This window comes from Mesocricetus auratus, unplaced genomic scaffold (assembly GCF_017639785.1).
Source record: "Mesocricetus auratus isolate SY011 unplaced genomic scaffold, BCM_Maur_2.0 Super-Scaffold_100004, whole genome shotgun sequence".
Taxonomy (NCBI): Eukaryota; Metazoa; Chordata; class Mammalia; order Rodentia; family Cricetidae; genus Mesocricetus; species Mesocricetus auratus.
Genome location: NW_024429189.1, coordinates 60,744,786 through 60,757,371, shown reverse-complemented (window position 1 = coordinate 60,757,371; position 12,586 = coordinate 60,744,786). Strand labels below are relative to the sequence as shown.

The 12,586-nt window shown below is 51.5% G+C and overlaps 1 protein-coding gene across 5 annotated transcripts in view; it reads left to right on the top strand.

Annotated features, from left to right (window-relative positions):
* Positions 1 to 12,586, top strand: part of Prdm11 (PR/SET domain 11) — an 80,725-nt gene that overhangs the window by 26,932 nt on the left and 41,207 nt on the right. For 3 of the 5 annotated variants that reach the window (XM_040745891.1, XM_040745894.1, XM_040745895.1), the window contains exons 2-4: positions 5,545 to 5,669; positions 5,998 to 6,101; positions 6,544 to 6,806. In XM_040745891.1, the coding sequence (XP_040601825.1) occupies positions 5,545 to 5,669; positions 5,998 to 6,101; positions 6,544 to 6,806 (492 nt within the window). Of the gene's footprint in view, positions 1 to 3,322; positions 3,687 to 4,705; positions 4,980 to 5,544; positions 5,670 to 5,997; positions 6,102 to 6,543; positions 6,807 to 12,586 lie in introns of those variants that run through there. The other 2 variants (XM_040745893.1, XM_040745892.1) reach the window with 2 other exon arrangements.

Genomic DNA, 12,586 nt, shown 5'->3' with positions numbered 1-12,586 from the left:
TATTCTCTAGTAATCCTGGCACACAGACACAGGAGGACTGTGAATTGGAAGCTAACCTGTGCTACATAGCCAGACTCTTTATTTTGTTTGATTGTTTATTTGTTTGTGTTTTTGAGACAGTGTCTCATTGTAGCTCTGACTATTGTGGAACTCACCAAGTAGACTAGGCTGGCCTAGAACTCACAGAAATCCTCTGTGACACCTCTGCCCTCCCCCAAATGCTGGGATTAAAAGTGTAATCCACCACACCTGCTCAGACTCTCTCTCTCTCTCTCTCTCTCTCTCTCTCTCTCTCTCTCTCTCTCTCTCTCTCTCTCATAGGTAAATAGGTTTAAAATGCCTTTTGCATGTCATAGGAGCAGCTACCTGCATTTGCAGGCTTATCTCACATGTAAATTCAAAGAATATTAATCATTCTCCCACAGATGGTGTTTGCTGAGCATATAAACTCAATTCTTCAGGGGCTGGAGAGATGACTCAGGGGTTAGGAGCACTTGCTGCTTGTACAGAGTATCCCAGTGTGGTTCCCAGGACCCACATCAGGTGACCCACATCTGTCTGCAACTCCAGCTCCGGGGGATTTGATGCTTTCTTCTGACCTCCATAGGCACATGTACATGTGTGCACATACCCAGGTGTGTATGTATACACAAACATACAAATACAATAAACTTTTAAGTCAGCTATTCTCTTTAATAATTCCAAAATGTCTCCATTCCTGCTCCTTTGATCTACTGTTTAGCACCAATAGTTGATGTGTTGCTGTGGTGAGCACGAGTGCATCCAGTCAAGAGGATTGCGACAGTTTGAGGCCAGCTTGGTCTACACAGCAAGTATCACTTCAGCTAGACTGCATAGCGAAACCCTGTCTCAAAAAACAAGCAACTTGGGTTGGAGAGTTGACTCAGCAGTTAAGAGTACCTCTTGTAGAGGACCAGGGTTCAAGTCCCAGCACCCACATGGGGGCTCACAACCTCCTGTAACTCCAGTCCCGGAGGATTTGGCACCTTCTTCTGACCTTCATGTGAGCACTGCACACACATGACGTTCATATATTTATGCAGGCAAAACACACACATAAGTTAATAAAGTAAAATAAAAATTTAACTCCCTACAAAAAAAAACACCAAAAAAGATAACCTTTAATCAGATCTTTTCAAGAAGAGTAAACCGAGGCTTAAAGCATAGGCAAAAATTATCTCAATTTATGGCAAAAACAAGCCCAAGTCCCCAAGGCTCGAGATCCCTAGTCCAGGTTTGTGTCTGACCTTAAGTCTTTTTGTTATTCAAGAGGACATCAGAAATTGTAGGGTGGATACCAAACAGAACTGCACACTCTCCTGGTGCCAGGCTTGAAGGAAGCCAAATGGGCACAGTCTCCTGATGCTCCAGCCTCCTGGCTGCCAGGCATTCTGGGATCCTGGCTCTCTGCCAAGGGTGAAAATGAGCTGCAGGCCTCTGGCCACTCTCTACCCCTCCTCTTGGGTTTGCATCTCATTGCTGAAGGTTGCACCAGGCTTAATCTCTGTAAGTGCAGACTCCAAGGAGCCAGGCTGCAGGGAGCAGTGCCAGCAGTTTGGAGTGCTCCATGAGGCTGCCGTCTGCTTGGGCAAGGAGGCTAGAGTAATATGCAGAAATGGCTGTTAGAGCTTCACCTGGCTGTGCCTTCTGGTGCCCACTGAGATTAACATGAGGGACCTGGTGAAGGTCACCAGCCCATGTTCTCTCTCTCCAAGTGGTTCACTTAGTCACACCCTATTCTCACCATGTCCCCATACGCCTTCAATTGAGACAGAGTCTTTTTCAAAGTAAAGGTGCCAGTGGCCCACTTCAGGGTTTAAATGCACAGTGCTCATACAAGTGAGACTTGATCTTGACTTCCAAGCAGCTGGGCTTTTCCAAGAATGGAGAGGACCAATAGCCAGTAAATAGATGTTCAGAATAATGAGAGCAGGGCACCCTTTCTTATTTGTTTACCAAGAAGCTCAGGACTGAATGGATGCTCCATCACTTACCATCTAACTACAGATTATTATAATTGGTGCCCATGGGTGAAAATGGGAGAGCATGCTAGACATAGGACTTGCTTGTCAGCTCTGACACCCAGAACCTGAGATCTGACACTCTGTTTGTTTCCTAAGCCTCCTGTTTTGTACAAATTGAATATTCCTAGTCTGAAAATCCCAAATGCAACATAAGTCAAAATCTGACATGTTCAACAAAGGATCAAATTTTGGAGCTTTGGGATTTGGGTTAGAGTATGCCAGCATTTCAGTGTTGGGACACTCCAAGGTCCGAAACACTTTTGGTCAAGCGTCTCGTAACATCTAACCTGGGTATGATTCTGTAAGAAAATGTGGAGTACTACACACAAGCAAAAACCACAGGCCTCTCTACTCGGGGGTAAGGACGCTATCTGGTGACCATTTGAATTGGACTGTCTGTGAACCTCTTGTCCTAAGCAGTCACTGTGTCTCTTTCTCTCTTCACTCAACCCCTGCCTCCATCTCTGAGCAGCCAGTGAAACACAGACCTTATAAAGTGGTGGTAGTTGTCTCTTTCCAAGGCCTCCCCTCAGTGTGTACCCCATTTTCTCCCCACGGGGTGCCCTGGCAGTTATTATTACTGGCTTGCCCACGAAGACTCCTTAAGGCTTAGCAGGCATGTCCGACCTTTCGGTGTTGCTACTGATGTTGTCTTTTACAGATCTCACACTCCAGAGGCTTACAAGTCAATTAAAAAACAAAACAAAACAGGCTGGAGAGATGGCCCAGCGGCTCCCACTGCACGTCCGTGGGACGTGTTCACTTCCCGGCATCCGCTTCAGGTGGCTCACAACCACCTGGAATTTGAGCTCCGGGGGATCCCTGGAGTAGAAGCATTACTGGGGTCGGAGGGCAGGGAGGAAATGGATGGGGACACATCTAGTTTCCAGGCATTGTGGCCAGTGGAGTACCTAGGAGCCAGAGCAGGGGAGCACTGTGCAAAATGGTCCTAGGCTGTGTGCTCTCAGAAAGCAACAGAGCCTGTCAGTGATTGGCTAAAAGGGCAATCCAATGTAGTGGAGACTATTAGACTATTTCGAGATGCCCCTGATGGTGTTGCCTGGTTATGTCCCAGATCAGCTTGCTTTTCTCCCTCCTCCCTGCCTCCCTCCCTGCTTCCCTCCCTCCCTCCCTCCCTCCTTTCCTGCCTCCCTCCCTCCTTCCCTCTCTCCCTCCCTCCCTCCCTCCCTCCTTTCCTGCTTCTCTCCCTCCCTCCCTCCCTCCTTTCCTACCTCCCTCCCTTCCTTCCTTCCTCCCTCCCTCTCTCCCTCCCTCCTTGCCTCCCTCCTTTCCTTTCTCCCTCCCTCCCTATTGTTTTTGTTGTCGGTTTGGTTTTCGAGTTAGGGTCTCACTATGTAACCCTGCCTGTCCTAGAACTCACTCTGTAGACCAGGCTGGCCTTGAACTCACAGAGATCCCCCTGCCTCTACCTCTGCCTCCTGAGTGCTGGGATTAAAGGCATGCATCACTATGTTCGGCTCCGGATTAGCTTTCTAGCCTGAGATTGTAGCCTCCTCCAAACTTATTTGTGTCCGTGTCATCCAATACATCAGTGATGGAACTCAATCATTAGCCACATTTTGGTGGAAGGAGAGAACCGACTCCCGCAAGTCGTCCTGTGACATCCACACACGTGCAGAGGTATGGTCCCACTCCACATTAAATTAAAGAAATAGATTTAGTGAGAGAAACGGGAATGTAGAGAAGTCAGACAACCTTCGTTATCAGTCAGTTTGGCAGCCATGGCCAAGTACCAGAGACAGAGCATGTGGCTTCAGCCCCTATGTTCTGAAGGATAAGAGGTCAAAGGTCAAGGTGCACTCATTAAGTTCCATTGAGATGAGGACTCAGTATCTTCTGTGTCCTCACAGGCAGAGAGTCTCATGTCAGCATTTCCTTATGAGGGTACCTGGCCCTAAACACCTTATCCAGTGTGTGTCCTCTCCAAATAGTCACAGTGGGATTTAGGACTTGAACGTAGTGGAAGTCAAAGGGCAAACATTTAGCCTCTAACACCTGCCCCGTGGCTGCACAGTGTGTTATTGAGACTTGAACTCGGTTCGCGGAGTTCAGGCTGCTTCCAGGCTTGTGGGACTCCAGCCGGTGCAACAGCATCCCGGTCAGCCTTCTTGACCTTGGGCCAGTGCCTTCTCAGCTTCCAGCCCTGGGCACTCTCTTTCTCCCCGGGTGGCTGGGGAACCATCTCCCGGGCCGGAGGAGGCGCTCGCACCCCGGGCGATGCAGGTGGTGCAGGGAGCGGGCTGCGCTGGCCGAGGTGGGTGTCGGCGGTGGCGCTGCGGAGGCTGCTGCGGGCCGCGCGCGACCGTCCGCGCGTGAACCCGGGACTGTCCCCTCGGCGGCCACCCCCTCCCGTCGCTCGTGTCCTGCGAGCCCCGCGCCCCTCCCGGCCGCCAGCCAACTGCGTGCCCCCGGGGCCGGCAAGAAGCCACATGCCCCCGCAAGGAATGCCGGGCTGCCGGGAGGGCTGGGGGCGGGCCGGGCCGCGGCGCCCCGCCGCGAAGGTGGGTGACGGCCGGGGCGCCGCCCCCGTGCACACTTTCCCCGCGGGCCACACGCGCGGCCGAACCGCGGCCCCCGGGCTGGGGGCAGGGCTCCCTGTCCCCTGCGGTCCCCTGCGCGAGCCCCCCGCGTCCCGGATCGCAGGAGGGGCAGGCCGTGCCGCTCCCCCACCCCTCCCGCCGCCGCGGGCTTTGGGGCCCCCGGTGGGGAGCAGGGGGCTGGTGAGCCGAGGAGCAGGGGTGTGGCCAGCGGGGGCCCCGGGGAGTGAGTCACACACATACTCTGCTCGCCCAGTCCCGGGGCCCAGCACGGTCCCAAGGCCAAGCTACTGCACAACCCGCCGAAGAAGAGTGGCCTGGGGTCTGGCATGAGGACCGTGGGGAGGGGCTGCAGCCGGGTTCTGTGGTGAGGGCGGTAAGCATGCTTTGGGGACACTCCCCCCTGGAGTGAGGGGTGGGTTTGGAGTTAGGGCTAGTCCTGGCTGGCACACAACCAGCTCCCCAGCCCCGCCTGTACCTGCTATGAGCAGCCCAAGGGGCCTGGCTTCTTCCTCCTGGCAGCCCCTCACTCGGGGCCTCACAGCCAGCCATGCAGAGCTCATTTCAGCGTTCCACTCTCTCGGCCCCCCCCTTGGCAGAGTTTGTCAGGTTCTTGGGGGTTCCTTGTGTCCTTTGGACTTAGTGTCCAGGCTGTGCTTCCCAGGCCTGCCTCCTGGCCTGAGCTGCCCCTGGGCCCTGACCCCATGGGGCTGGTGGCTCCAGTCGTCCCCAGGACCAGCCCGGGATAGAAATGGCATTTCCTCTTGGCCAGGCTACAGCTGTTTTTGTTGTCTGAGTTCTCAAGCGCTTCCTCTGGGGATGGCAGGGAGGGTAACCAGACTCCTAGGGACCCCTGCTCTCCCTCCCAGCCACTCACCCCTCTTCCCCTGTCTCTTTGATCTTCTTCCTGTGCTGGCCCGGCCTCCGTTGCCTGTCCCCAGGACAGAATGACTGAGAACATGAAGGAGTGCTTGGCCCACACCAAGGCGGCTGTAGGGGACATGGTGACAGTAGTGAAGACAGAGGTCTGCTCACCACTCCGGGACCAGGAGTATGGCCAGCCCTGGTGAGGCCCCTGGGTGGTGACTTGAGGAGGGGAGGGTGGGTAACTGGGCTGGATTGGTTGGGGACCCAGGGGATGGCCACCTTCCTTACTGGGCAGCTCCTGGGGTCAGAGGTGAGCAGGCACTAGGAGAATTTGGACAGAGTTTCTCAGGGCCCAAGTCTCAGGAATTCATGTGCTCCACAACTCCTGCAGCCAAAGACCAGCCTGTTGGAGTTCTTTGCCCGTGTTCAACCCCCCTGTCTCCTGGACAGGTGTCCAGCCTGCCTTCCCCCTGGACTGTCTCTGATGGCTTCTTTGCTTTTCTTTTGTGGGCCCTTGCCCTGGCCAGCTCTAGGAGACCAGAGCCCTCTTCCATGGAAGTTGAACCCAAGAAGCTGAAGGGAAAGCGTGACTTCATTGTGACCAAAAGCTTCCAGCAAGTGGACTTCTGGTGTAAGTGGAGTTGAGGCTCTGGGCGACTTCTCCCTTCACCCTATACCCCACCTGCCCCTGGCTTGGGAATATTGGGCCAGGGTTCAGTGACAGTCATTCTCCCCGGAACATCAGGGTTCGGCAGCCTGTCTTAGGTCTTAGAGCCCCCAGATGTGCAGTGGCAACTCCAGATTAGGCCTGTAGCCACAAAGCCATTTTTTACTTGAGACAAAAGCCTTGGCATTGGCAGCATGTCCTTCAACCCCCCCAGGGAGGATCATGGGTTACTGCTGATGATTGCAGCTGGCCAGGCAGATCTAGGGCTGGGAAGCGTGGTCCGCATGCAGTGTGTTTTCTACTGCTGAGTGGTTCTCAGTGTGGCCCCTAGCAATTCCCTCAGCCCCTGTGGGGAGCCTTCTGTCGCACCGCCACTAATCATTCCCTCTTCTTCACGCCCCTCCAGTCTGTGAGTCCTGCCAAGAGTACTTCGTGGATGAATGCCCGAACCACGGTCCCCCCGTGTTTGTGTCCGACACGCCAGTGCCTGTGGGCATCCCAGACCGGGCAGCCCTCACCATCCCACAGGGCATGGAGGTGGTAAAGGAAGTTGGTGGGGAGAGCGATGTGCGATGTGTAAATGAGGTCGTCCCCAAGGGCCACATCTTTGGCCCCTATGAAGGGCAGATCTCTACCCAGGACAAGTCAGCTGGCTTCTTCTCATGGTTGGTGAGTGTCCCCGTAGTAGTCATTGAGAGAGGTTGATAAGGGACTTGTAAGGAAACCAGCAAGGGATAAGTTATGCCCATACAAGTGCTCTTCTGTGGTTGCCTATGGCTATATGGATGATGGATCTTGCTATCCTCCTGCTCCAACCATGTGGTCTTTGTCCTTTGCTGTCCAAGGGCCATGCTAAGGGCTCCCAGCTCAGTAGCAAGCAGGTTAGTCATCACCAGGTAGAACTTAAGGATGACTTTCCCAGGTACCCTCGTGTGTGCATGTGCATGCGGGTATGCGTGTGTGTGTGTGTGTGTGTGTGTGTGTGTGTGTGTGTGTCTGCACATCTAGCTGTCCATTTAGTTGTATTTACAAAGACCTCAGTCAACCCCTCTTTCAAAGTGGGAGATTTGTAGCTGGGGGCTGCAGGGCCATAGAACATGATATCCGGCTTAGAAAAAAGGCATGCCAGGTGCTGGAAGGAAGGCTTTCCACAAGATAGACGTGGTTCCCATTCTTGGGAACAAATGGTCTTATGGGAAGACAAGCACTGAACAAACATGTGCAGTGATTGCTGCCACTTGAGGGGGAGCACAGCACATTATGGGACACTGTGCTTGTGGTACCTGGATCCTGCATTAGGAATGTCAGCAAGTTTTGCTGTTTACTGTTTAAAGGCTTGGGATATGTGTCACTTTCTTTTCTGGGCCTGTTGGGACACAAGGCTAATGGGAGCTGCTGGTGAAGACTCCCGTTGGCCTTGCACTGTTCTTGGGAGTGTGATTGCTAAGTCATTAAAGCAGCTGTCATTGCTTGCTATTGCTGCTGTTGGGCTGTGTGGTGGCTTGAATAGGAACGGTCCCCTAGACTAATGTGTTTGAATGCTTGGCAATATTAGGAGGTGTGACCTTGTTGGAGGAGGTGTGTCACTGTGGGGGTAGGCTTTGAGGTCTCCTGTGCTCAATCTATACCCTGTGTGGCACGGTCTCCTGCTGCCTGGGGGTCAAGATGCAGAATTCTCAGCTATTTCTCCAGCACCATGTGTGTCTGCATGTTACCAGGCTTCTCGGCATAATAACAGACTAAATCTCTGAAACTATAAGCCCACCCCAAATAAATGTTTCCCTTTATAAGAGTTGTGGTGGCCATGGTTTCTCTTTGCAGCAATAGAAACTGCAAGGCAGCCTGATCGGTTTCCTTCAGTCTAAGGCTTGGAGAATGAGTCACAGCTGGTCTTGGAAGGGGGCTAGAACTTTGCTCCATGCAGACTAAAGATGGGGAAGAACCTTGCTGTGGTGGCAACAGGGGCAGTGTATGATGCATTTCCCAGGCCTGAGGACCGGGGGAAGCTGGTGATGTGGCCAAGCAGAAGTATGACTAGGTCAGGTTGTGGCACAGAAAGTTTTGGTCTCATGGGGAAGCTGGGGCAAGGGTTCATGTCAGATGAGAACAGTGATGGCTTGACTTGAGGTCTGGAGGTGGGTGAATCTGAGAGATTCAGGAGGGAGAGCCCTGAGGTTGGTGACATGGGCAGAGTGCCAAAGTGAGGAGTAGGGGCTTCCAAAAGCACAAGGAGGGATTCCTAGGTCTCCTCTTGGGAGGAGAGGCCGGCAGGGGCGTGGGGCGTAGGACAGTAGAAGAAGGCAGCAGGGTCATTCATACTACATCTGAGCCTCTCCCTGAGCATCTCCTTGGTGCCAGGCCCAGAGGCAGGTCAGATCAGATGTGACTCCTACCTGCATGGGCAGGAGATGGAACTAACCAAAGAATAATGGAAATACACATAAAACTACTGGTGGGTATTGTTGGTGAGCTAAGAAGCTGGGAGAAAGTAAAAAACCAGGGGAGCCTCTGTCCAAAGGTCAGAGGAGGTCTCCTGACACTGAGCTGGGGTTGAAGGAGGAGCATGGTGACCTGTGTTAGTCAAGGTGTCAAGGTTCTCCAGAGTAACAGAATGTATAGAACGAATCTCTCCTTTCTCTCTCTCTCTCTCTCTCTCTCTCTCTCTCTCTCTCTCTCTCTCTCTCTCTCTCTCTCTCCATATATATATACATATATATGTATATGTATATATTATGATTGATGCATATGAAGGTGAATGTTTTAGCCTGTCCTCAGTGTAAGCTGGAATCCTGAAGAAGTAGGTGCTAATGCCAGTGACTGGCTAGCAAGGCAAGAGCAAACAGGCAAAGAGCAAACGCTTCCTTCTTCCATGTCCTTATGCAGGCTTCCAGATTAGAGGTAGGTTTTCCCACCTCAAAGATCTGGATTGAAGCTGTGTCTTCCCACTTCAAGATTCAGATTAGAGGTGGTTCTTCCCACTTCAGATTAAGCAAAAATCCCTCACAGGTGTGCACTTCCATTTTTCCATTTTAGTCAGTTCCAGATGTAGTCAAGCTAACAATCAAGGCTAGCCATCACACCACCAAAGTACAGATGGGTGGCGGGTTTCAGATGGGTGGACTTGCGTGAGCAAAGGCCCTGTGCAGCAAGGAGCACACAGCATATCCGAGCAGCAAACACTGGGACTGGAGAAGGGACGGGAGTGTACCATGTGGGGTCCAGTGCTGACTTCATTCTCTGAAGGGCTGTGGGAAGTTTCCAAATGTTTTCAAGTAATGAGGAATGTCTAGATCACACTAAATTTGTTTGCTTTTGCTTACTTATTTGTTTTGCTGCTTATGTATGTGTTCAGGGTTGTGGTGGTGTGTGTTTATATGTGTGCCTCTGTGGAGCCAGAGGTCAGTGTCAAGTGTCTTCCTAACTGTTCTCCACCTTATTTTTGAAACTGTCTCTCTCTAACCTAGATCTCACCAATTCAGCTAGCCTGGGTGGTCAGTAAACCCCCAGGGGTCCTCCTGTTGCTTCCTTCCCAGCACTGGGATTACAGGTGCATGCCACAGCATTGGGTCTTTACCTGGGTCCTGGGGATCAGCTCAGGTCTTCAAGCTTTCACAGCAAACACTATCCACTGAACCATGTTCTCAACCCCACGTTAATGTTTTGAAAGAGCAACGTTTGCTGCAGCCTACAGAACTGATTGGGGCAAAGATGTGGCATCGGTTAGGAAGCAAGCAGAGTCAGGGTGATTTCAAGCCTACAGAGGAGGTGGCATGGGTGGAGACAGGAAAGACATGGTAAAGGGAAGACCAGCTTGGGAATGAATGAGGGATGAGGGCCAGTCAGGATGGGGTGGCTGCAGCAAGGGAACCAAGTGTCAGCTCTGGTCCTCTCAGCCTCTCTTGCATCAGGTGGATGGAGTGAAGTGAAGACTTCCGGGTGGAGAGAAGGTTGAGAATGCTTGGGACTCCAGTGTTGGTCTCGTTAAATGGGTGATGTCAGCAGGCAGGTGGATGTACAGTTCTGGAACCTTTAGCAGAAGTATGGAGATGTTACTTGGGTTTGTAGGTGGCTAATAGAGGTGGATGTGACCTAGCCTCAGTATCAAGAGACTTCAACAGTTAAAAGTCCAAAAGGGATCACGGGAGAGAGCATCACTGGAGGAGAATGGTCTGTCTTCTTAGCAAAAAGAAAGCTTTACAAAGGCTGTTGGACCAATGGGTCTCATGCTGCTGGGAAGCCCAGGATGAGTAGGCTCAGAAGCATCTGTTGGGTCTTGTGCCTGCAAGAGCATTGTGACATTAGCAGGAGGGGTAGGTCTCAACCTGGGATGTTTGTACCCTCATGATATTTGGCAATATTGACAGTTCGGGGTGGAGGTGTGCTACTGATGCCTAGAGACAGAGATCAATGCTAAGTCGTTTGCTCTGTCTAGGACTGCAACCCACAACAAAGGCTTATCAGTTGTCCCCTGCAGGAGAGTGCTGGAGCTGGACACCTGATTAGCACAGAGGTGGCCAGTGAACAGCTTCCCAGAAATTTGGTTAGAGCTTAGAAGTGGAAGAGAGAGATAAGAGAGGAGATGGTGATTGGAGGAAGCTACTAGGGTCAGTGGAGCTGTTACTAGAGAGAAGTTAGCATTACTGTCCTTAGGGCCAACAGGAATACTTGGGGAAGAAATAGGAGGATGAGGTAAGAACACCAGCCATGTGCATCTGTAGCACCTCTATAAGGTTCTGAAGAAGCAGCTGGTTATGGAAAGGGGTAGGTCAGCATATTTCCCATCTCCTAAGGGACAGCCCAGACTAGGTAGGTGTGGTAGGAAGATTAGTGTTAATTGCTAACTTGGCAGGATCTGGAGTCACCTAGGAGACACGTTTCCAGGGGATGGTTGAGTCTCTGGCATGCCTGTGGGGGGATTATCTTGATAGGTTGACTGATGTAATGTGGGAAGATGCATCTTAATCGTGGGTGGCAACATCCCCTAGGCAGGGATCCTGGACTGTGTAAAATGGAGTAAGCTGAGCACGGGTGTTGGATGTAACGCTGCTAGCTGCCTCGAGCTCTTGCCCATTCCCTGTCATGATAGACTCTGGAACTGTGAGCCAAAGTAACCCTTCCTTCCTTAGGTTGGCTTTGCCAGAGTATTTTATGACAAGAATGAGATTAAGATGGGTTCCATAGCACCCTCGTTCTCATCTCCAGAGCTCGTGGCTGTCTCTTGGTGGTAGAAGGTGCTAGCATGTGTGGTTACAGTGAGCGTCTTGAGAGAGGGAGATGATGGCTGGGTTTAAGGTAATTACAAGATTCTTTCATGGAGTTGAGACAGGAGAGTTAGGGTCAAATCAGAAGTGGAGGAGACGGGGAAGTGTTAGGACAAACAGCTAACTGAGGTGCCTATTATATCAAAGCAGACTCTGGCCACCAGTCTCCCTCATTCCCTGCCTGTTACAGGGTCCTCCTGGCTGGCACACCCTACCCCCTATCTTGAACTGTCCAGCCCAGTTTCTTAGCTCCTCTTCCCTATATAACCCTTCCGTTTTGAGTAAGTGGTTCTTTTGGTCTCTTGGTCTCCTGGCTCACTTCTGGCCTCTTGGCTCCTGGTTTCTCTCTCTTCCTCCTACCCACTGTCATCTCCCAGTTCACTCTGGACCCTTCCAGATGCATCTGCCTGTGATCTCCCTTGTATCTATAATAAAAACATCAACCCCTTAGGAGCAGTCATGTCCTCCTTTTATTTCTTTTTTCTTTTTTCTATTCAAAAGATTGGGATGCTGGTGACCTATAGATGTGGAGAAATAGGTGATTAGACAAGTTCTTGATTGGAGGAGTTCTGACCCTCAGAATTGTAAAAAATATATATTTCTTTGTTCAAAGGATGTGTGTGTGTGTGTGTGTGTGTGTGTGTGTGTATGTGTGTGTACTATGGAGAGCCATGTGGGTCAGGGACATCTGCTGAACTGTGCAGGGTGGTAGATGGAGGTGGCTAGACCACGTGGCAGGGATGTGACCTTCAGAATCTCAGGAAGTGGGTGATACCAAAGACTTGAAGAGAATGGGTAAAGAGCATGCGTGAGTGTATCCCACATGTGTCAGAGTGGCTGTTTGGACCTCACTGGGAGCCCAGGGAGCAGCTTGGCCTACTTAGATGATAAATGAGAAAGGAAAGAAAAGATCTGAACCATGATAGCGATTTGGGGTTGGAATCTGGAAACCCTGCATCGTGAATAAACCACACTCATTCATCAAATCCTGCCCACAAGCTTTTCCTTACTATTATCTTTTTCTTGACCTTTTTTTTTCTGGTTTCAGAAGCCCTGGCCCCATCTAAGAAAACATGTTTGCAGTTACAGAGATGGCTCTGTTGCTAAATGCTTGCTGTACAGGCATGAGGACCTGAGTTTGGTCCTCATAACTCGTGTAAAAAGCATGCTGTGGTGGCTAACTCTTGT